The sequence below is a fragment of the Anastrepha ludens genome, chromosome 5 (assembly GCF_028408465.1).
Source record: "Anastrepha ludens isolate Willacy chromosome 5, idAnaLude1.1, whole genome shotgun sequence".
In the NCBI taxonomy this organism is placed as follows: Eukaryota; Metazoa; Arthropoda; class Insecta; order Diptera; family Tephritidae; genus Anastrepha; species Anastrepha ludens.
Genome location: NC_071501.1, coordinates 49149236 through 49174343, shown reverse-complemented (window position 1 = coordinate 49174343; position 25108 = coordinate 49149236). Strand labels below are relative to the sequence as shown.

At 36.1% G+C, this 25108-nt stretch overlaps 1 protein-coding gene across 8 annotated transcripts in view; it reads left to right on the top strand.

The window, feature by feature from the left end:
• The window catches only part of LOC128864973 (leupaxin), a 103854-nt gene extending 79449 nt beyond the window's left edge, over positions 1 to 24405 (top strand). For 7 of the 8 annotated variants that reach the window (XM_054104805.1, XM_054104800.1, XM_054104803.1 and 4 more), the window contains 3 exons: positions 6832 to 7245; positions 7324 to 7554; positions 23459 to 24405. In XM_054104805.1, coding sequence (XP_053960780.1) covers positions 6832 to 7245; positions 7324 to 7554; positions 23459 to 23725 — 912 coding nt within the window. In that variant the 3' untranslated portion in view covers positions 23726 to 24405. Of the gene's footprint in view, positions 1 to 6831; positions 7246 to 7323; positions 7555 to 7750; positions 8938 to 23458 lie in introns of those variants that run through there. The other variant, XM_054104807.1, reaches the window with a different exon arrangement.
• The last annotated feature ends 703 nt before the right edge of the window (positions 24406 to 25108 follow it).

Below are 25108 nucleotides of genomic sequence, written 5' to 3'. Positions count from 1 at the left end.
CAAGTATCGTAGGAGATGGATCACTGAGCTGTATGAGCTTTACGACGATATAAAGATCCAGTGGCTCCATTGGCTAGGTCATGTCGTCCGAATCGATACAAATGCTCCAGCTTCCAAAGTATTCGATTCGGTACCAGCTGGTGGTAGCAAAGAAAAGATCAGATGCAGAAGAACTTAGATTCATTTGGTGTGTCCAACTGGCGCCGGGTAGCACGAGAAAGAAACGATTGTTAATCTCGGTCAAAATCGCGCAGATCCTCTTCCTATTTGTGGCGTGCGTCTTGATGTTGTTTATAAATTGAGAGTTTTAAGTCGACCCCGGACGGCAGATATTTTGTATGAGGAGATATGCCAGAAATACACTTGGAGTTTTGCCATTGCCTTCCGAGTGGCGACCGCTTTTAGAAAAAATAATTTTTATTCGTCGTAAATTGTACGAGATAAAAAAAATATATGCACTTTTTTCAACCATAAAGTACATGTGTTTACTTTTGAAGTTTTTTGCGCCGAGCTTATGTTACTTTACATACCAAAGTAAGTAAATCATATTAATTGAGTCTTAATTGGCTTTTGGCGAATAAACTTGGTGGGCTTTGGTATCAGATTGCGTCTGAATTGGATCGCATCGACAAGAAGTTGCCCTCTTGTTTTTACGAAAACTTGCGAGAAACATTAATTAATTAATCAAATAGCACAATACACGATCAGTAATCAAACTGCAGTGATTATTGAAACTCAAATACCTGAATATACATTTTATAAATATTTTATTATAATTTATCGAATCGATAAACAACGGGCATATATCGTTCGTTTTCCCTCTTTTCTGGTATTTTGTTTGAATAAATTAAAATATGTATAATTGAATTGAATTTGTATGCAAAAAATAATAATTAAATTGAGTTTTTCCGAAACCTCTCAACTTTGAAAGGCCGCTGCCACGTTTGACGTGTCGATAGCCATTTTTATTCCACTGTGAAAAAAATAGCCTCTCAGTATTTTTCCATGGAACTTATGATATCGTCTTTTCATATGTACACGTTCACATTTTTTCTCTTCCTTCATATCTTTCTTCCTTTACTATCCCTAAATAGATTTAGTGTTACTTTAGCCTACTTTAATTTTGTTTTCATACCGTCTACTCCAGAGCCATAATTTATAGTTTTCAATTAGGTTTAACAAGAGACAGTTGACAGATTTTTGTAATGACTTTGATGCCAATGCTGATTTATTAAGAGCATATGTCGCCTACAGATTATTTATCTAAAATTAATTATTCGTGTCGCCAATGATTGCTGCCAATGAAAGATTTATAAATCTATTGCTGCTTCAGAGTTTATTTTTAGTAAAATATAATGCAACTTGTTGCATTTCGTTAAGTTGTATTTTTGAATTCATCCTCTTAGAACTATACCATTACTATAATTCTATGCAGAATTGAGGTCATCAGTGTTCATCACTCTGTGTTGCTCCGTTCCTGAATATAGTGGTCGCTTTCTTAATTTGCTTCTTCTTTATGGTCTAAATTTCTGTAATTTTCTTCACCCTGCAAAAGTTTTAAAGTTTTTGCTGTTTCTTAATATTTATTGCTCGCTGACCATGAGCCAAATCATTTCATTTGAAAAATTACAAATCTCGAAAGAACATGTAGATACTTGTAGCAAATTGAGTTAAGTTCGAAAGGACTAACAACTTTTTTTTTTGGCAGTGAGGTTGGGTTAAAAATGCCTTCGCACCATACAGTAATCGTCGCCACTACGTGTGTGGTGATTCCACTAAAAATATCCCTCCTCTTCTCTTGAATTTTTCCCTCCACCCCGGGACTGCTTCCGCCTTGCTTCGAGGTACTTACTTACTCACCCAGCGTCCAGAGTCGGCTGTTTTGAGGAACCTATGCTCAATGCTCCTCAGCATAACTTTCCATTTCACGCTTCTTTTTTCGGATAATGTCCTCCACGGAATTTGTGACGGCATTACATTTTTCTTCGTCTATCATAATTTTTTCGATAATTTCTTCAGGTGTAAATACACCAATAGCTCCTTCCAGACTTGTTCTCTCTATGTTCCACCTCTCGCATCATCATACTCAGTACCATATATCCATATATGCAGTTTGGAAGGCTCCCTTTTCTTATTCGCCACAAATACTTGCGAAAAGACGCATGCCCGGACAAAAACTGTGTGAGGTAATAGTTAACCTCACCGTGCTTTCTTTCTACACACTTTTTTAGATCGGGTATTAGTCTCGCTGCCCATCTACGTACCGTTCAGAGTTCCATATTGCCTGCCAAAGTGTGAGCGTTTGAATTCCAATATCGGAGAAGCGTGGTACTGGGGTTTCTGTGATTTTTGCCTTCCATCTCCGTTTGCGCTTTTGTGCTAGAAAATCTATAGGGATGGTTCCGCTGATAACTAAAACCGTTGCTTTAGGTACGAACAGTACCTGTATGACGAAGCCACTCTGAGAGCACAGGTGCGTTGCACAGATTGCAGAATTTTCCGCCGCCATTGCACCCTTAGCGAATCTGCCCATATTTCGCATCCGTATAAGAGAATCGAGTTCGTCGTGTCCATTAAAAGTTTTCGCTTGTTCTGCGTTGGACCTCCAAGGTTTGCCATGAGCTTACTTAAAATGCCGCTTACTTTGGCAGCTCTTGTGGCAGCATGATTTATGTGCGCCCAGTAAGTTAGCCTAGTGTCTAATTGCACTACTAGGTATTTGACCACTCTTTTTGTCGATAAAGTGACATCGAGTACTTGTATATCTACTCCTAATGGGATACGTCTGTTCGTTAGAAGGATTAGCTCTGTTTTCTTTGTGTCCAGCTTTAAATCATGGTATTCTAGCCATGGCTGAACTCGGATCATCACCTGATTTAACTTCCTCTTGGCTTCGTCAGTGTTTCGAGCGATTATTACAGCTGCAATGCTATCTGCGTATCCCACTAAATCCAATCCTCAGGGATCTCTATTCGAAGGATTTCATCGTACCATATATTCAGTTCAGGTCCGAGTATTGATCCTTGGCCCGCACCTGCTTTTATTTGTTTAGTCTTACATCCTTCTCGCGTTTCGTATAAGAGCACGCGATTGCTTAGATAGCTACGAATAATCTTCAATAGATTATTCGGGATCTTGAATTTTACCTTTAAGGCTTCAATTACGTCGTCCCAACTTAAACTGTTGAAAGCATTTCCAATATCCAGTGTGGCTAGTAGTATTAAGCGTTTGCAGTATCGATTACCTGCCTGGGCATGTTCTACGCTAGCTATTACATCTTGGATGGCTTCTAAGGAAGATCTCCCACTTCTAAAAGCATGCAGACTAACAACTTGTGTCTTGTGTTTCCGTGGTCAAGCTCTCTATTAGAAATTACATTTAAGATAATCGATTTGAAAACCGGTGATTTGGACCACTCAGCGGAGGGGACCTGTGCATCAAATATTTAAAAAATAAATTCTAGCGCTAAAATCACTCTTAAAACCCAAATAAATAATGTAAAATAATTTACCTCCCAACATTTAAAATTTTCATTAATCAGCCCAAGCACTTTTTCCACCTTTAAGGACGTAAAAAATGGAAATATGAGGAATACTACAATATATTATAAAATATTATATTTTGCAATTTAAATTTTACATGTTTTATTGTAAAACATCTAGGTGCGTCTTTTGAAATACCCTTTAAAATATTATATTCTCCCAAAATGAGAAGAAAGCCATGGCCCCTGTGACAATTTTAGTAGACACTTAAAAAATAAAGCCGAGCCAAAATTTGTTAAACCGAGGTTTAAGAACAACTGGAGTTTATTGTAATCGCAGTCGAATTAGCACCTGGTTTTCAGCTCAGATCCGAGTTTAAATTTAAACCCACCACAACCTGGTACGAGTACTAAAGTTGGTTTTAAGCAAATTAATATCAGAAGAAATATACGAAAATTTACGAATGTCTGTGCACCTGAATTTTGAAAGCTAGTAAGAATGACTCATTTTCAAGATATTGACAGAGGCTTTGATATAATAAACGATGGAAGATTGTTAAGAGCTCCAAATTTTTTCGAGTCAGATGAGAATGATTTTTATAAAACCAAAAAAAAAAAAATTGTAAAAATCAACGCGGATTTTGGGCGACTTTAAACTGCCACGGCTATAAAACTGCACAAATAGGAGGAGCTCAGCCAAATGCCCAATATAAGTTTATTTATATAAAACTGCATACTTGGAATTTTTCTAAAAATTTAATCAGAATTTTATATTTGTATGGATTTTTTTTTAAGATTTCATGCGCATTGTGAAACTTTAAGTTACATGGATTTTGTTGTAGTATGAACTATATTTTAGAAAAAAATTAAATAAAGATTACTTTTTTTGGTCTCTGGTCTGAATACTTTCATTTGGACTCTTTCAATTTTTTTCACATTTCCAATTCACATGTGCAAGGACATAAAGTGTACCAGGTAGTAATGATATTCGTTTTCATTACGCAGACTTGGCAGTTGTAGTCGTTTTTTTCATTCTGCCTCATTTTTCGAAAAATATTTCCAATGATGGATTTAAAGAAGTCTCAAATGTGTATACATCAAATTGGCCGGAACACTTGATGTTATTACATCTTGCATATAACTTTCTCGAAAAAATTCTAGAATTTCATTCTATGGCTGCTATTTGGGACACAAGAAATCGATAAAATATATCAAATATAATTAAAAAAAAAAAATAAATCAACAGGCAACGCTCTCATTTATGTTTGGCTGAGGGTAAAATTACCACTCTAAACAATAGACTTCCTCGACTAAAAAATGGTAATTTACTAAATAAACAAAGAAATCATTTTGAGTAGTGGAAGTCTTTATTTTGACCTTAAGGCACTTCATTGCTTGTGCGTTTGTATACTGCAGCTGTCGTTAAATATGATTGACGTACACCGCCACTTGCAAAAATTTATATCTTTCGATAGGGTACTATGTACATTATCTACTACATCCATGCATGGCTGAAATTTGTACTCTGTCAGGCAATTACACAGGATTACAAGCATCTGCTTTAATAACCGCCTTTCCCAAATGTTGTAAAATCCCCTATAACCTCTTAGTGGTGAGTTCTTAGATGAGGGTTTTGTTTTATGGAAGAATAGATATCAATAGAAATGAGGAAAAACAGGAAACTTGCATTCCTTCGTCTTCACAAATTGAGCTACAGAGAACGTATGACCAAAGGTACTTTGACCGAATATAAACTAAGGTACGTCTAAGGCAGCCTATTGCTGCATGCGAAGGTTGAAAATTTCATGCATGATAATTTCCGAAATTGTGCGAAACAGAGATGATACGATTATTATTTTTTATTATTATTACGCTACTGCGCACTGCGACCAAAAGATATCTATTCTGCAAAGCATGCTGAGGTATCCTATGTTTTAAGGCTTCTTAAAATTTTTGGCACATTTTGGGGTTTATGAATGCACAGCAATACCACCAAGCTGGTGTAGCCTTTTTCTGCCTAGTGCAGGACATTCACAAAGAAATGGTTCTGAATTTTCAGCGCCCATTTCACAGAATCCGCAGATGATGGTCTCGGAGACATAATTTTGTTTAAGTTGTATCTCGGGCTACAGTGGCCTGTAAAAGGTCAAAAGTAAGCAGTTAAAAGTCTTAAGTCTACTCTGCTTAGCGAAAGTAGCTTATCAGAAATTCTCTGTGCGGCCTTAGGAATTGTTTCGCTTATCGCTGACAGATAGAATTTCGCCAGTATTCAACAAATTTCAGCTCATTTCATTAAATTTCATTTTCCAGGAACCGAACCAAATAATACTGTGTTGAAGTTCCTTAACGTGTTAAGAGGATTCAGGTAGTTATTTGCCATTTTTGAGGTGATTACAGTTGAGTTTTCAAAGCCGCCTGACTATCTGAGAGGATATCATAACAATATTCAGTTAAGAATTTAAGTACAAATATAGGAAGCTTGAGAGTTCTGCAGTAGGAAAGCGAGATTTTAATTTAATTTATTTCTATAGCAGTGACTCAACACACTAACCTAAGAACCGAAAATACCAAAGCTTCAGTCAATTCCATGCCGCTTATAGACCCTTTTTGGCGAATTTTTAAACCAGAAATTAAAAAGTACACAAACACACATTTATTTGTAAACAGCACGCAAAACTTGTACGTGCAATTTTGACTTGGCTGTTTACTGCCTAGACTCCACCGTCGGTCCCACCATATGCTTTTAAGGATTAGTTGCATACAAAAAATTTATCAATGCTGAGTTACTCGTGGGGGCGCCAGACGGGTTCGGTGGTATGCTGCAAGTGGGAATACCCTTTATGGATATGTGGGCACGGCAGAAGAAAAGCAAAATTCAAAGTTTTTGAAGGGAAGCACACACATATATATATATATATATTTGTATATAATTTGCTGAATGGATTGCGCTGCCCGCGTATGACCGGCTTTCTTCTACATACACACATACACATATATTTTTTTTTTTTGGCAATGCCCAGAGACTGCTGCCTGAGACGACGCAGTGCCCAGTCTGTAACACGTTCAAAATGTGTTTGTTTTTGTTTTTTTTTTTATTCGCTGCTTCTTCTATTTTTCAATATTTTCTTAGTTGGTACTGCTTCGGCAGACGAAGTCTGAGTTTTTGAGATCGTCGCGCATAAAAGTATTTTCAGTTTGAAAATTTTCACCAGACGCTTTAGATCGCAAACGAGAACGTAAGGCACGGCGCCAAACTTATTCTTGATTTTATTTATAATTTTTGCAATCCTTCGCATTGGTCAAGGATTTAATAAAGGATATTCACATTTTTTTTCGTTTTGTTTTTTAAGGTAAACAACGGTTCAAATCACCACCACCAAACAGTTACCGACTACGCTAAACCGAACAAGGGTGTGTCACATTTAACACAAACAATCACCGAGACCACTACTTCTACCGTTGTAGAAGATAACGAACCAGATCAGTTGGATTCTATGCTTGGTAGTTTACAAGCCAATATGAGTCGTCAAGGAGTCAATACCGTGCAAAAGGGTTGCTGCAACGCTTGCGAAAAACCAATTGTTGGACAGGTGATCACCGCGCTGGGCAAGACCTGGCATCCGGAGCACTTCACATGCAATCACTGCAACCAGGAATTGGGCACACGCAACTTCTTTGAACGCGATGGCTTTCCCTACTGCGAGCCGGACTACCACAATCTGTTCAGTCCACGTTGTGCATATTGTAACGGTGCTATTTTAGATGTACGGCCAACAGAGAATTCTGTTTATTTTGCACTTTTTGAAAATAATAACATTTTAAATTATATCCTCCCCTTGTAGAAATGCGTGACAGCCTTGGACAAGACATGGCACACAGAGCATTTCTTCTGCGCACAGTGTGGGCAACAATTTGGCGAAGACGGCTTCCATGAGCGCGATGGCAAACCCTATTGCCGCAACGATTACTTTGAGATGTTCGCGCCCAAGTGCAATGGCTGCAACCGTGCCATTATGGAGAACTACATCTCGGCACTGAATTCTCAATGGCATCCGGATTGCTTCGTCTGTCGGGTAAGTTGAATAAACAACTTTTTGAATTAGAATTTCGCATCAGCTAAGCTGTCCAACAGCCTGGGGTTAGGCTGGGGAAATCAACTGCTGCACTGGGGATTTGAAATTCTTTTGCTTGCGAACGCGCTTATAGTTTTTTTGAATCATTGTAAACTTTGTGCATTTCTTAAATTATTTGTAATTTTCACCTTTTTAGGATTGCAAGAAAGCGGTGAGAGGCAAATCATTCTACGCCATGGAAGGCAAACCTGTCTGCCCAACATGCGTGGGCGTCGATGAGGAAGAATAAACCGAAATACAATTTGCACTGAGTGGAAAATTTAATTTCGAATTATTGCAATACGCGGTTTCTTTTGTCTTTGTTAATTTTTGTTTTCGAAAAGTTCGTTTTTATTAATTTTGAGTTAATTTGATACTTTGCAAATACCAAATTAAGTCAGCTACATACACATAAAGTGCCTCGGAAAGATATAAACGGAAATGTACGTATGTATATGTACATAGCCATTACATTTAATCAGTGCGTGGCGGGTGCAAAAATTAAAAACAAAAATAAGCGCAGTAGCCAGCGTGCGTTTCGGCCGATCATTTTAAGAAACGCCGGAGCGCAATGTTTCTATTTTTGCTGATATTTCACGCAAGTAACTAGAAAAGCGGATGGACGCGCGTATGCATACACATACACACACACAAACACCACACACACACACATACATACACAAATACACAAAACATACATACATATACACCTACAAACACCTGCAATTCAAAACAAAAAGATACAAACACCCACTCCAAAATCCACTGTAACCTACACAACAAACACACAAACACACGCACTCACACACGAACATCCACAAATGAAGTCAATTGGATTCTGTTGCCATTAAGCGTTCCATTGAGAAATTGAATTTGATTTCGTTTGATTCTTCCTCATCATCACCAAATGAAAATTATGTGTCGTCGTCGCTGCTGCTGCTGTAATAAGTTTATAAATTTTGTAAATTGCTTGTCAACACCCTCTCAACGTAAGCGTGGCAGTGCGTGCGCATGAACTCATTGACCATTGGTGCTTTCGCCAATGTCACAGTGATTGCGTCCCTGTCCATGCTGCATGGCCTTATGTTGTCCCTGAACTTTGAATTTTTGCATAGAATATCGCTGTGCCACAGTGCCTCAAGAACATGTTTAAGAATAATATATATATCTATGTATATATATATATATATACCTTATTTCTAATTGTCAAACTAAAAACTAACTAAAATAGTATCGAATGGATGGAATTAGAGGAAGAGGAAAGCAGAAGTGAAAGTATAAACTAACAAGTCGAATCAATTATGAACTAGGCTAAGTTAAGCTATTTTTAAATACAAGGCAATATTGTAATTTGTTTATTTGTAAATAAAAATAAAATAATAATATATTAAAAAATAAAACAAATTAAAAACACACAAATACACACATTCAACTTGCAAACTCACTTAGCGCGTCAGCGTGCACTTGAGGCTGTTGTGCTCGTCCGAGACCTTGCGCACGTAGTGGCCACCTTGAGACCTAAGTTGAGGAAGGCAAGGTGGGGGCCAGTGCTCGTTTTCGGCCCTGTTGAATATTCAATGGGTGTCCTGTGACCTCTGTGTCATTTTCGTAATATTTTTGCCGCTAGATTTTCCAATTTGACCTTCACGGACATGGTCATGCACTTATGCATGCATATACAAGTATATATAGAAATGCTTATGTGCATATACATATTATATATACTATATATATACATATTATATATACTATATCTATATACATATATTATACCATATATAATATATGTATGTATATGCTTAAAAGCACTTGTTTATTTATAATATATTTTTCAATAACACCTACATTTATTTATTTCCATTCGACTGTACATATTTAAACAAATTACATATATTGCCATGTATTATTGTACTTGTAGGTATACATATTTGCCCCCATAGCGATACTATAAGCCGATACACCACAGACGAGAATTAGGGTGGTCCTTTTTTTGTTTTTTTAAAACAGTTTTTCATTGGTATTTTAAAAATGAAACGTAAAGTCCGCGCACATTTCTAAAAAGTTTTCCAAAACGTCAAACTCTCCAAATAGTCTGTAAAATTTCATTTTCGTTTTTTCTCATCACATAAAGGCTATCAACAGTTTTGCCTTCTGTTTTTCTGGAAACATTCCTAAAAAGTTTTCAAATTCTCCAAATTGTGTACAAAATTTTTTTTTTATTTCTTTCTCACTAAATAAAGGCTTTTAACAGTTTTGTTTTCGTTTTTCCGGACACTTTCCGAAGAAGTTTTCCAAAACACCAAACTCTCCAAATAGTCTACAAAATTTTATTTTCTTTTTTCCTCACCACATAAAGGCTTTCAACATGTTGCTTTCATTTTTCCGGTAAAATTCCTAAAAAAATTTCCAAAACGTCAAACTCTCCAAATATTCTAAAAAATTTGCTTTTCTTTCTTTCTCACTAAATAAAGGCTATCAACAGTTTTGCATTCTGTTTTTTGGAAACAGTCCCAAAAAGTTTTCCAAAACATCAAACTCTCCAAATAGTCTAGAAAATTTTATTTTCTTTTTTTTCTCACTAAATAAAGGCTATCAACAGTTTTGCTTTCATATTTCCGGGCACATTCTTAAAAAGTTTTCAAAACACTAAACTCTCCAAATAGTCTACAACATTTTTTTCTCTCTTCTCACTTAATAAAGGCTTTTAACAGTTATGCTTTCGTTTTTCTGAAAACATTCCTAAAGGGTTTTCTAAAACATCAAACTCTCCAAATAGTCTAGAAACTTTTATTTTCTCTCTTTCTCACTAAAAAAAGGCTATCAACAGTTTTCCTTTAATTTTTCCGGGCACATACTTAAAAAGTTTTCCAAAACGTCAAACTCTCCAAATATTCTAAGAAATTTGCTTTTCTTTCTTTTTCACTAAATAAAGGCTATCAAAAGTTTTGATTTCATTTTTCCGGGCACATTCTTAAAAAGTTTTCCAAAACGTCAAACTCTCCAAATAATCTTAAAAACTTGTATTTCCTTTTTTTCACTAAATAAAAGCAATTAGGTTTGCTCCTCTCTACAGTTGACATGCCAAGAGACAAATCTTATATAAACAAATCTTATTAAATAAATTGACGGAGACAGTAACGTCATATTTTACTTTATTTCTTAAGGAACGCAGGTAGTGCATATCGTGCTTTCAAAATGAATATTTTTTTACTAAATTATCAATTTAAGTAAAAAATTGCTCTCCCTACTGTTAATATCATACTTGTGTACATATAAATCATGTTGGTTGTACTTGAGTGTGCTTCTTGTAGACTTTTGCGACTTTACAATTACCGCCAAAGACTGCAGCTGTCCCACGCATTTTTCACTCGATAATTTTTATTTCTTGTCGTTTTATGTTTGTCTTTGATCCTAGTCCATTTGATAGGCTGCCAGCACCCACAAATTGAAATTTTGTTCAATAGCTCCAAGTTGAAGCGTAAAATATTTAGCAATCTGCTCTACTTTGCCCGTTTGTGCTCAAAGGAAATTGGAGGAGGATTATGGCACTAGTCTATAAAAATATGGCAATAGACTAGAAAATAACATATTTAGCGCCTTCTTACTATAGTTACTTGCTAGGTTTTACGTACAATCGATTCCGTTTAATATCAACTTCTTGAACTATGGAAAGTTGCTAAACTGTAATGGTAGCTAAGACCCCCTTGCTTTCTAACTTGGTGCCTTTGGATCACCAAAAATTGGTGGGAAAAAATTGTTTGTATGTGACTAAAAATTAAATTACACCATTTTAATTGCAAACCTACGCCAAACTATCAACTATCTTCTGAAACTTCCAACACTGAAATCCGTCTAACGTCAAGCGGCTACCCTGGCTGAGTGGGTGGGCTTCTGCTCATCTACAAATCGGTTAGTTCCACGCTCGATGCTCTCTATAGATATGAATAATCAAATTATATTAAAAAAGTGTTTAGAGCTTTCACTCCTCGACAGGCAATGAAAAACCTCCGAGTGCATTAGTGTCATGAACATGTTTTCCGTAAGAAATCCTGCACTAAGAACAAAAAAGCTCGGCCGACTAACAAATTCTATACTCGCTAATTATTTTAATACCTATTCGATGTACTATTTATTGCTAGACATTTCAGTTAACAGCCGTGTATTTGGTGGAAAACTCCCATCAGTGCAACTAAGGGAACCGTACTAGTGCTTCGCATTGGACAACGCTTCAGAGCTGTTAGAATATTTGCCATCAGGACAGCCAAAGGATGTCTCCTGACGTCTTCCATGCAACATCTGCGCAACGAGGATTTCATATTCCCGCTTAAGAACCATAGCAAGATACTCGCCAAGCATTTTCTGCTGGGTTGCTATCACAGTAATCACCCCTGCAAATATTTGCTAGAGGCTGAGCAACATCCCAGGCGAGTCAAGAGACATCTCTTCGACTATAGTGACGAGAGCCAGGATTAAATACGACTAAAACTTCTAAAACGGACAGTTTGTAGGCAGGCATTAAACGGCATTCATCAGGAGTCTCTTATCACCATCCGAATGCCTTAATCGAGCTTTAGCTGCCTCTTAAGATCCGCGTAATTTTGGCTCAATTACGTTCTGGATATTGTAGCAGGTTAAACTTCTACTTATACAGAATAGACTTCGACATACTCAATATATGTTCGGCATGTGGAGGTACCTCGCACGATACTAACCACTTATTTACATGCCCACTTGAACGCACTCATCTAACATCCCATTGGACGCAACCCGTGAAAAGAGCATGTTTCCTGGGCCTACAGCGAGATGGGAGAGACGACGACGATTGGTGGATTACATCTTACTGGCAGGACTTGAAGAACTGCTACAACAACAACAATAGGGAAAGTGGCAATAGTCTTATTAAAAATACGTTCTTCGTGTCGCACAAGCGTGCATGCATACATATATTACATACATACATACATACATACGTGTTGAGTATTGGCAAAACAAAATGCGTTTGGAATTTTTTGCAATGGTTTGAAAACTCATACTTACATTTCTGTTCCGAAAATTTGTTTACATTTTTAAAATTTTTTCCGTTTCTTTTTTTGTCTTTCAATCTTTTGACGTCTTGATGCTAATTCATAATGCCACTTTGCTTGTCGGCGACAAATCGTTGCAGCTCGCAATAGTTGCTTGCTATATCCGATGGTGACATTGTCAAGATGCCAAAGCGCATAACAGTTGCAAACGATCTAATGGCTTTGCATGAATGCAATTCTTCAATTCATAATTCATTGTTGTTGTATTTGTATATGTGGTCTGTCTTTTCGCTTAAGTGCAAAATGAAATTTTTCTCGCTTAATGAATACTAATTTATTACATTGATGAGAATATGTATGCATACATATTAAGGCGGAGCATTTTTTTTCCAAGAAAGTGTATTGCATATTTGAATTCTAAGCTTCGAAGCAAAAATGTTGAAAACCTATGTCTCAGAAATTACGCTTGACCCTCCCAATTTCGAAGAGAAACAGCGGTATATTAAACATTTTTGATCGTAGTCAATTTCTCATTTACGAAATTACATATACTTCTAGGTAGGTAGGTGAAATGGTTGAAGTACCACTCTGGCACACCCCAAGTAGCAATAAAGTTCCGGTCTGATACTATTATGCGACCTCTAAGAGGCAAATATCTACAGCCAGCAAGAGCTGTTGATGTAATGTAGAATAATGATGGGATTTAGGTTCGCGCATTGCCCCAAGCTATCGAAGAACCTTAATCGTCTAGCTGCCCAACCCGGACATTTACAGAGAAAGTACTCAACAGCCGCCTTCCCTGAAAGGCTCCACAGTTTCTGCAATGGGGGTTAAATGGTAAACCTAGCTTTTCCGCGTGTGTGACGATCGTCCAATGACCGATAAACATAACTACGAATTTGGAAATTGAATATCGTGGAGTCCTGCGTCTGTTGTACTAAGATTACAGAGTTTTCGAGCTAAACCTCTTCTCTGTTTTCCTGAGAAATAAGTTGTGTCCGCTTTATCAACAATCCGGGGGATGCTGATGACCGCTTACAATGTCTCTAAGACCAATTCAGTCGACCCCTTCCTGGCAAGCTCATTAGCAATTTCATTACTCACTATTTTCCTATGCCCTGGAACCCAGATCAGAGAAATGTATACTTCTTTAAACTTAAGAAAAAACTTTGTAGAAATGTGGAAAGTTGAAAATCATGTATTAAACTTTAAAAACAACTACGTGTAAGTTTGGCGTTATGTACTGTACCCAATGGATGATAATGATTGTACGGGTTAGGCTAAGACCTTTATGCAGTACGACCAGATTGATCTGTTGTGCTTAATTTTAATTATTTAGTATTGCGAGGAATCGAACCAGCTCCTTATAAGGGAGCATTTGTAGTCCTTCATCCTCTAGGAGGTATGAGCCCATGATTCTGTGCCTCCTGTGATTTAATGCTTCACAGTTGGTGATTAAGTGTTCCATGGACTCCTTTTCATCACAGTAGAACCTGCATAAACTAGAGCCATATAGTCCCATTGTATTGAAATGCTTATTGTAGGCAAAGTAGTCTGTAAGTGCTCTAAAGAGTAATCTTAGGCCCTTTTCGCCTTGAGTTAGAGTCGATTTAGCTCTGTTGGTATTACAGTTCAGGAACTTTTTGTGATTAAGACCGTGTTGCAGTATTCCTTGGTTCTTATTTGGGTCCTTTTTTTGGGTTTCCTGTTTTAGGTTATTTTTATTAAAGCCGAAAAATGTGGTTGGCCCAATAAATGGCCCTTCTGCCCCTTTTTTGGCATAAAAGTCTGCCTGCTCGTTTTCTTCGAGCCCCCCATGTCCTGATACCCAAATCAGGGAAAACTGATTGAGAGTCGCCAGTTTTCTGAGTGCATTATTACACTCTAAGAGCACTTTTGAATTAAACGTAAAGCTATTTAAGGCTTTGAGGACTGATTAACTGTCCGAGAGTATTTTAATTTTTTACTTTTTCCATTAGGGCGAAATGCTCCGCTTCGAAAATCGTGGTATCTGTACTCAGTGTTAAAGATTTGTGGGCTCTATGCCCCATTATTCCTGCTCCTACCCTCTGAAGTGTTTTGGATCCATCTGTATACCATTTCTGCGAGTCATAATGTAGCCATGTTGGCCTGTATTCCACTCTTCCCTAAACGGAAAATAACCTTGAATTTCTTAGTAAAGTTGAGTACGGGTTCCGTGTGGCCATTCGTTTGGGTCATGCATGCTGCATTGCATGTTCAACCCTGTTCAGGATAGTGAGGTATCCAGTAAGATCTGCTGGGTTAAATTTTTCTTTTATATGAAGGGAGAGTGCTTGCATAGCAGCTTCCTTTTCCAGCAGTACCCAATGGATGATATATAAAATGTAAATACTCGTGCATCGGGATGTAAAATTATATTAAAAACCTGCTAACATTTTTTAATTGGGAGTGTCAAACGGCATTTTTAAAATATAGTTTGTTCAGAATTTTTGCCTAGAATTTAGCGTAGAATTCGAAAATGTCATAAACTTTCTTTGAAGATTTTGCTCCGAACAAATTACTCCGCCCTAATGTATGCATATATGTACATACCTACATTGCATATAATGGTATACAGATATGCATTTGTGTGTATTAGTATACACGAGTATATGCACATCTTTATGTATTTATGTATGCAACAGAAATTTATTATTGTCATATGTATGTAAATACATATAAATAGTTTCCCAGTAGAACCTTGAGTCATCCATCCTTTGAGTAGTCCAACAGTACTTCCCTTTGGGATTCGATTACTGCATTTGCTCACTACATTTCTGTGTATAACATTTTTATTTTGTTTGCTTTAAATTTCAACAAAATGACCTTTAAATTTTAACAAAAAATCATCATGGTCATCAATCATGGATCTTCATAGGGCATAGGCCTAATAAAGCAATACCTGCAGCAAATTTACCGCGCGTACCGCGGAACCAAGTAATTACAGAGTAGTCCTTTACCCTTAGGAATCCATTCATCAGACAAACAATTGGAACAATTGCAATAGTTTAAAGTTAGAGACTTGTTGATAGTTGATTTGCAAGACGAGTACATTAAAGGACAACACTAGGTGGCGCTAGGACAACAACAAAATTTTGTATATTAGAATGGCCCTTCAAAGTAGAAAACAAAGACGAGATTTATTTATTATAAACAAATTGCACACTTTCTCATTATTTTATTTATTTATAAAAAACCGTGTGAATTGAAATTCATTACAAAATTTTAATTTTTAAGTCACAAATTTAATGTAAATAATCAGATCTTCAACCGGTCAATTCGTTGATGAGAAATAATGATTTTTTTATGAAACTACTGCACGGTGCATATTTCATACCAGTTGTTTATGATAAAACATTATTAAAATAAAAAAATTTTGAAAAAATCTCTTCGGATATTCTTAGTTGGAGCTTAGAAGATACTTGATGGATTTTTTCTTATATTCTGTTGGTATTATATAGTAGAAATAAGCGCCGGACGCGAACGATCCATTGACATGGAATTAAGGTGCCAAATGGAACGACAGGGGTTTAGGGTTAATTAAATTATGTGCTGACATTCGAATGTACATAGCGAAAAAAAAAAACAGCTGGTCTACTGATACCAACTTTAAGGGGTTATAGGTATACCTTGTAAGCCCGAAAAAATGGACGATTGTCATAATTTTTTTTTAATATGTTTTGGAACTTTTATTCAAATGAGGCCTATATCATACTGAAGGGTAACTCTCAAAGAATACATTTTGGTGTTTTTATTTAAAAAAAATGCTATTATTTATTGTTGAAACGCTGTTTTTTAGAAGAGGCTTGCGGTGATCACAGTAGAGCATGAGCAGCTCAACTGAAATCAAAAAAATTAAATGATTATTGTAGTAAAATATTTTTTAGTGAATCTGAACGGTTAATTTACCCAAAAAAGATTTTTCTCGATATGAAAACCGCTTTGCACCAAAAAAAAAACTATTTTTGAGGGGTTGAAAAATTAAAAAAAAAAATTAATTCTAGCGAACTATGCAAATATTTATAAAATTATAATTCACGAGGTTGTAACTTCGAATAATAAAAAAAAAAGTTTATGCAAATAGGTCAAATAGTTTTTGATAAATAATGATCACCGCGATGGTAATTTAAAAAAAAAAACGACTTCGAGATAATCGTGTCTAAAGTTTTGCGTGCACTTCATTTCCAAGAAAGGTCGCGCGCTTCCACGGCCTGTAACTTCCGTTCTAGTGCTCCGATCTTTATGATTTTTTTTAATTTATATTTTTAAGATGATGTACTTTTAGAATATGCCTTAAAAAAAATTTCGATTTTTTAGTCCAACACAAGGTATATAACCCCTTAATAGATTCGCCTTGGTTTTTTGGTTTATTTTTTATTCAATCTATTTTTTTATTCTATTATATTTATTTATTTTATTTAAATTTATTTATATTTATTTTATTTCTATTTTTTTATTAATTTTTTTTTATTAATAATTTTTTTTATTTTTTTATCTTTTTTTATTTTTATTTTTTTTATATTTTTTTATTTTTATTTTATTTATTTTTTTTTTTTTTCATTTAAAAGTAGCAACACAAACATAATCTATGAAAAGAATAGCCACAAAATTGGAGAATTCTATTGCTCCATTTCTATTCTAAGATGAGTGATAATGGAGTAATAATGGTCTAGTGCTTCGAAGTCATGTCAAAAGGAATGAAGTTTTATTCCTCCCTTTTGGATATATTCCATGTTCCTCTGGGATACTCATACTAGACAAGCGTAATATAGAATAAGAATACAAAAATTCATTAAATTTTTCCATGTCGTTGAGTGCTAAAATTGTTATTTGATTGTATTTTTGGTAGCGAATGGTAAAAAAACAAAAACAAAAAAAGATAAAAAAATTATGATGAAATGATTTCGGCAATGAAAATGTTTAACGACAGCAAAATAAACTGTTTTGTATGAAATTAAAAATTAAGCGATCATATCAAAACTGAGCGCATTCACAATTATTTTTTCCGCCCATATGCTTATGCAGGCATACCTATGTACATACAGCGTACATATCGCGCGCTAACCACCAATGCATCAGGGGCCAGGCGAAAGAAAATTGTGTTGCAAAAACAATTTGTTTTCTGCATTCGAACAAAACTTTGTTGATGTGGTTAAATTTCTTTTAAACTGTATTAATAAAGTATATATTAAAAAATATATATTTAATGCGATATTGCCATACAATATACTGCAATACATTTTCTTTTCACATTTTCTTACACATATTAAGATTATTTTTCACGGAGCACAATGGGGATTTTGCGACTAGAGAAGACAATTTTTGCCGATTTCAATAATTATTTTCCTACAATGTTCGTAAATGATTTTGGAGGAGATTGTCTAGGCCCGAATAAACTTTTTTTGTTATATCAAAACACACCCTTGAATTAGGGCACTTTTATTAACGATCAGAAAAACTTTAAAAACAAAAAATATAAATGTATATTCAAATTCGGTTTAGCATTTTTTTATTGTAGTTCTAACAACCACGGCAAGTGCGGAATTTTAAAAACCCCTTGAGTGGTGAAATCATCCACTAAATACCTAAAAACTTAAAAACTAATTTTTGCACTGACAAACCTAGAATATTAAAAAGAAACTTTCGAATTCGTCCGAATTTGTTGTCGGTTTGTCCTAGAGGTCCTTTCAATACTGGATGCCATCGTCACTTTGGCAGCATATTTTTTTTTCTTCGTAGTAAAAAATTCAATACAGTCCTAGAAAATTATTCGTGTTTTATTTAGACTTAGCAAATTAAAAGATATACATTTTAAAACATACTACAGTCCAAAAGAAGGGTCTTTCAAAAGACGCACCTAGATGTTGTTTCAAAATAAAACATGTGAAAATGTATATTCTCTCAGGCTTCACTGCTTTTATTTATTTATTTTTTTTTATTTTTTTATGTCTTTATATTTTTTTATTTTTTAATTTTTTTTTATTTATTTTTTTTATTTCTTTATTTTTTATTCAAGTGGGCTCCTAGCAACGTCAGTCATTTATCCTAACCTAAACTTTTTTTTGTTTTTTTTTTTAATTTTTTTTATACCTTCTGGTATAAGTTACCGCTCCGTGAAAAACATTTTGAGACAATTGAAGTCAGTAAAAGAGAACTCGAAGAACACACTCGAGCTTGACTTGTTTACAGTAGCACAGAAAACAAACTACATATGTGACATATCACGCTGAAATTTGCCATGTAAGCTTATAACAGTCCTACCAAAAAACAAAAAATTAATTTTTGCCATATGTCATCCGCGGACCGTTTTATTGATAACGTCTCGTTCATATTTGAGCAGAAGGTATATTTTGAATTTATTTTTATTTTTTCAATAATTTCTTACAGACTAGGATAAGTTAGGTTAGGTTAGCCTGGTTGGCAATAAGCCGCGCATAGACCCTTTGGCCCTAGCGATACCAGATGGAGACCGACCTCTATGAATACCTGAAGTAGACATCATGTAGGATGTCAGCGCTTTTGGCGAATCTAAGTAGGGTTGGGAGCTCCGCTTTTGAGACGTCTTCCAGACCCTCAAACAGTGGGGCTCCCAGGCATTTTAGTCGCGTTTTTAATAATGCCGGACAAGCGCACAGAAGGTGTTCTAAAGTCTCCTCAACATCCTCTCTGCATTTTCTGCATTTGTCCGTGTTAGCAATCCCTATCTTGTACGCATATGCAGCCAATAGATTGTGGCCTGTTAGCATACCTATGATAGTTCTGCATTCCTTTCGCGAGAGCGTAAGTACGAATGGAGTCAGTTTTTTGTCGTTAGTTCTACACATGACTTTTGCTGTTTTGCATGTGGTCAAGTTAGTCCACCTAGCTTCCACTTGCCTTTTCATGCGGTCGTCCATTTCGTTGTATATTGTGTTTAGTGGTTTTGGTATGTCGTTCTCTTGTTCAAATGGTAGCCTCACAGCACTTTTTGCTATCTCATCTACTATTTCGTTCCCCATAATGCCTTTGTGACCAGGTACCCAGTAGATATGCAGCCTATTGTTTCCGGCTAGCCTTTCTATGGCCTCCCTGCTCCGTCGAACATTTTTGGACTTAATACATTATGAGCTTATTGCTCTTATTGCTGCTTGACTGTCCACGTATATATTAATTGTTGAGTTCTTTCTTGTTCTAGAGTAGGCTAGCTCCGCGGCCTTCCCCACAGCAAAAACTTCCGCTTGGAAAATACTGCTGTGGTCTGGCAGCTTGATAGGCTGCCTTATTCCCAGTTTTGAGCAGTAAATACCCGCTCCCACTCCGTCTGGAGTTTTCGAGCCGTCTGTGTAGATGTGAAAAGTTCTATGGCCAGGCTTCATGCCTTTGTGCCATCCCTTCTCTTCAATTGTAGTGTGAAACCTTCTCTCCCAATTAAAGTACTGAGTCATATAGTCCGTGCCACCTGAGCTCCACTTTCCTATTGAGCTGTGACCGAAGGTTCTGCAGGTGAATACCCCCGCAGCCATTAGCCTCCTCGCGGATTTCGCTGCCAGGTTTTCCGCCATGAGGTCAATAGGTGGTATGCTGAGTATCTTTTCCAGCGCCGCCGTTGGAGTGGTCTTCATCGCTCCTGTTATGCACAGAGCAGCGAGGCGTTGAATCCTTTCTAACGGCATTAAGTATGCCAGTTTTTTGTCGCAGTCCACCATACTAAGGTTCCATACAGCAATATCGGTCTGACTACTGCTGTGTAGCACCAATGCATCAGAGAGGGTGATAGACCCCAAGTAACGCTCAGCATTCTTTTACATGCGTACAGTGCATTACTGGCCTTCTTCACCCTCTCCTCAACGTTGTGCTTCCACAGCAATTTGCTGTCCAGTATTACTCCGAGGTACCTCGCATAGTCTTTGAGAAGTAGTTCGTTGTTGCCTAGCTTCGGTAGGTTCCACGCCGGAACTTTGTACTTCCTGGTAAAAAGTACCATGTCCGTTTTTCCGGCGTTTATCCCTAGCCCTGCGCGTGATGCCCATTGGTGTATCGTTTTGAGAGTGTTGTTCATCACATTACTGACGGTGTCCAGGTACTTTCCCGTAACTACTATAGCTATATCATCGGCATATGCCACTAGTTTGGGTGCCCCTCCGTCAAGCTTCTTAAGACTACAGACTATTTAACAATTATGCAATACTTAAATTAAGGCATTGAAATAAGAATATTAGTAAAAACTATTTTAGGCAAAGAAAAATCAAGTTCGACAGATGCTAAGATGTAGTTGAATTCGCAAATAGCCTAAGTCACAAAATCATTACATCTGAGGTATTAAATAAGTATTAAATATTTAACATTTTTTGTATAGAATACTGCGGGAAGAACTTTTTTGGAACGTATTAACTTCCTTCATGCTTCCTTCTCTTGTCGCTTTCAGAAAAGTAGAAAATAAGTGCATAGATCAATCGATTTTTTCCATACGTTACATATTTGCGCCTTTGCAACACTATATGTGATGAGCGGTAGCTCGATATTTGTATTGAAAATTTTGGTATATTTTAGCAGAAAAATTTGCATGCAATGGTTTATTACAAATTTCGACATGGAAGTTTCTTGGATCTATACCTATGAGCCGGAAACAAACCTGCAATGGACAGTATGAGTGTTCCGAGACGAGCTATGTATATCCAGCAAAAGTTGTACGCAGAAAAAGCAGCTCAAACCAAGTGTTCAAGTGATCGCCTGTTTTTTCGGAAAATCTGGCCATGTCGCAACTGCACCACTAAAAAATAAATAAATAATTGACTCGTATACTTTTGTTAGATGTTTAGCCGAGCGTTAGGTGTTTGGTGTGCGTCTTTATGTTGTTCCACAAATGGATGGACCTACAGCTTTAAGCCGACTCCAAAAGGCAAATGGTTTTCATGAGGAGCTTTTTCGCGGCAGAGGTACACTCGGAAGTTTGCCTTTGCCTGCACGACTAGAGAAACTTAAAACAGTCAATTCTGAGTGGTAAACTAGCCGCCGAAAACGAATCATCCTTCACCAAGGCAATGAGATCTTTCACATATCTGCGCGCACAATAGAGTTTTTGAGCACTCAAAAGATCGAAATAATAGGTCATCTGCCTTACAACCCTAATTTGGCACCTAATAATTTCTTTTTGTTTCTGAACATAAAAATGAAATGGGAGATCAACGTCTGAAGAAGCTTGGAGGCATCTATTGGGTTGGCAACTAAGTAATTGCGGATTTTTTAAGACAATTTTTTCATGGAACTAAATAACTTTACGCTGTAATGCATTGCTCATTTTGATCAATGACCTTTTGCCACCTTTTAGGCAGCACTATAATTGCACGTTCATAAAACTTCTGGTTTTTATTAGCAAAAAACTGAATCAGGTACGATTTGACATCATCATCATTATTGAAATCTTTACCATTCAAGGAGTGTTGTAAAGATCGAAACAAAAAGTAATCAGATGATGTAAGGTCAGGACTACTATATAGTGGATGTGGCAAAACATACCAACCAAGCTCCAATAATTTTCGCCGAGTGGCAAAATGTGTATGGCCTTGCATTGTCATGATGGAATACAATACTTTTTCGATTTGTCAATTCGGCCCACTTTTCTTCAACTGCATTGTTTAATTTTATTAGTTGTTCAATGTAGACATCAGAATTGATCGTTCGGTTGGGTGGTAAGAGTTCAAAGTAGACATTACCTTTGTAATCCCACCAAATTGATAACAAAACCTCTTTTTGATGAGTATCAGCTTTTGATGTCGTTCGAGTTGGTTCAGCTGGCCTGCTCCACGATCTTTTCCGCTTGATATTGTTGTAAACAACCCATTCTTCATCGCCAGTTATTAGTGGCTTTAAAAATGGATAATTTTCAATACATTTCTTTAGCAAATCGCAACAGTTAATGCGTTGAGTTAAATGCGTTTCTTTCAGTTCGTGAGGAAAAAATGTATCGAGTTTTTGAACATAGCCAAGTTGTTTTAAGTGATTTTCAATGGATGTATGTGATACATGAAGCTTCTCTCCAATCTCACGTGTTGTACTGTGACGATCCGAATCGATTATTGCTTTGATTAGGGTGTCGTCAACTTCAACGACCAGAGCGTTTTTCATCTTTGAGTGAAAAATCGCCAGACCGAAATTTGGCAAACCAATTTTGACAAAACAGCCATTCTTTTAAAGATTCGTCACCATAAAAAGCTCATAACTTTTTATGAGCTTGCGATGCGGTTTTCCCTTTGCAGAAATAAAAAAGCTAAATATGACGATTTTCCATTTTTCAACGAACGCTAAACGAAAACTACGCAATGATTTTTACTGATTGACAGCTGAATTGCCAACTATCAAATAACAAAATGTGTTTTACATTTGTACTACGTCTGCAAACCTAAAAATTCAACTGAAGCTATCTATGAGTGAAATCCGCAATTACTTAGTTGCCAACCCAATACTTCACGGGAAAAAGTGTTTTAAAAATTAGTTAAAGCGAATGCAAAAGTGTAGTATTGACTTCCAAGAATATTATTTTGAAAAACAATAAAGTCATTTTTATTATTATTTTACTGCGGTTTTATTATTGGGTGTTAAAAATTAGTTAAAGCGAATGCAAAAGTGTAGTATTGACTTCCAAGAATATTATTTTGAAAAACAATAAAGTCATTTTTATTATTATTTTACTGCGGTTTTATTATTGGGTGTTAAATGTAAAAAACAACCCTCGTATAAGTGCAATCCGTCTTAAGTTTTCATATACGAGTACAATATCGATTTATTTCTATATTTGTTCATTATTTCAACAAATAATTTTAATATTACTTAATTATTTGCAGGATTGTCGGCGGCCATTCCAAGGCGGCTCCTTCTTCGATCACGAAGGCTTACCCTACTGTGAGACACATTATCATGCTAAGCGCGGCTCGCTCTGCGCCGGCTGTTCTAAGCCCATCACCGGTCGCTGCATTACTGCCATGTTCAAGAAATTTCACCCGGAACACTTTGTGTGCGCCTTCTGCCTGAAGCAGCTCAACAAAGGCACTTTCAAGGAGCAAAACGACAAGCCATATTGCCACGAATGCTTTGAGAAGGTCTTCGGATAAACACATTGACACCTTGAGATCGAATGGCACGGCGCGCCCAACAGTCAATACTTTCATATTAGAAGTATATGCACACATATGCACGTATATGAATATATGCTTTGAGGATTGTGATGTTAACTGTTTTGAAAGGAATATGAGGAAGGAAAAAACAACTTTTTATATTTTCTCATTTGCAACTTCTACATTGCGTTTTTTTTGCCATACAAATAGAAACTACGGGCAAACTTCTTATACAGCCAATTCAGTAGCTTAAAATTTTCTAGAATGTTTAAAAATTTGTATATTTCTTATTAACTCGTAATTGTTTTATATAACCCAAGCTTAAATGTTGTGCCGACCAAACTATTTTACATATCTTTAGGCTTTTTCTACATTAAAAAACTTTGTGTTAAATTTCTAAGCTATAACTTTTATAATTTACTGTTACTAAATATAACAACTACGTTCACACCACACGTACACGTTGTAAAGTGTATTTATTGAATTATACACACACATATTTGTATCCATGTAGGTGTGCACAGTACTCACATAACTTTGTTGACTAAATAATCGTTTTATATTCGACGTAACAGTTGTTTATATATTGAGGATATCATGAGCAATTATTTACGATTAAGATTTATTGAAAATGCGATGAGATTTACTCTTAAATGAATAAATTTGAAACGAAAGAATCTCAGATATTTTTCTTACTTCCAAAAAGGGGTTTGTTTCTTCGTTAATCTCAATAGCAATGCGACCGTTTGAAAACATTAATCAACTGTGTGGGATAGAACAAGTTTGTTCAGCTATTTTTCTTGATGTATCGCAAGCTCATGTATCTAGCTCATGTAAAGAAAAAACGAGAAGCGATTGACTTGAAATTAAATCAGCTATACAGTAGGTTCTGTTTTTATGCGGCTTTTTTTTATGCGGTTTTGAAATAGTGCGGTTTTTTTTAAATTACAAAATGCATGTCGACCTATCGGGAATTGTACATATAAACAAGATTCTAAACCAGCTAAGCAAAAACTCATCACAGATTACATCAGAAATGCTAACCCTACAAGTATGGAAGATATATAAAGATATAATTTTCAAAGATACAATATTTTGTTTATGCGATTTTATTTAATTATTTCAGATTCATGCGGTCTATGGAACGTATCTATAGTAATAATATGAGACTAGTGCCCTTTTTTTTTTTTGCGATTTTATTACATTATTTCAGATTTATGCGGTTTTAGCATTTGAAACGTATCTATAGTTTTACTATAGAACTAGTAGCTTTTTTTATGCTGTTTTTTCTTTATGCTGTTTCTTGCGGAACGTATCTACCGCATAAAAACAGAACCTACTGTATTAAAGACTCTCATTGGGATGCGCTCGGGCTTATCA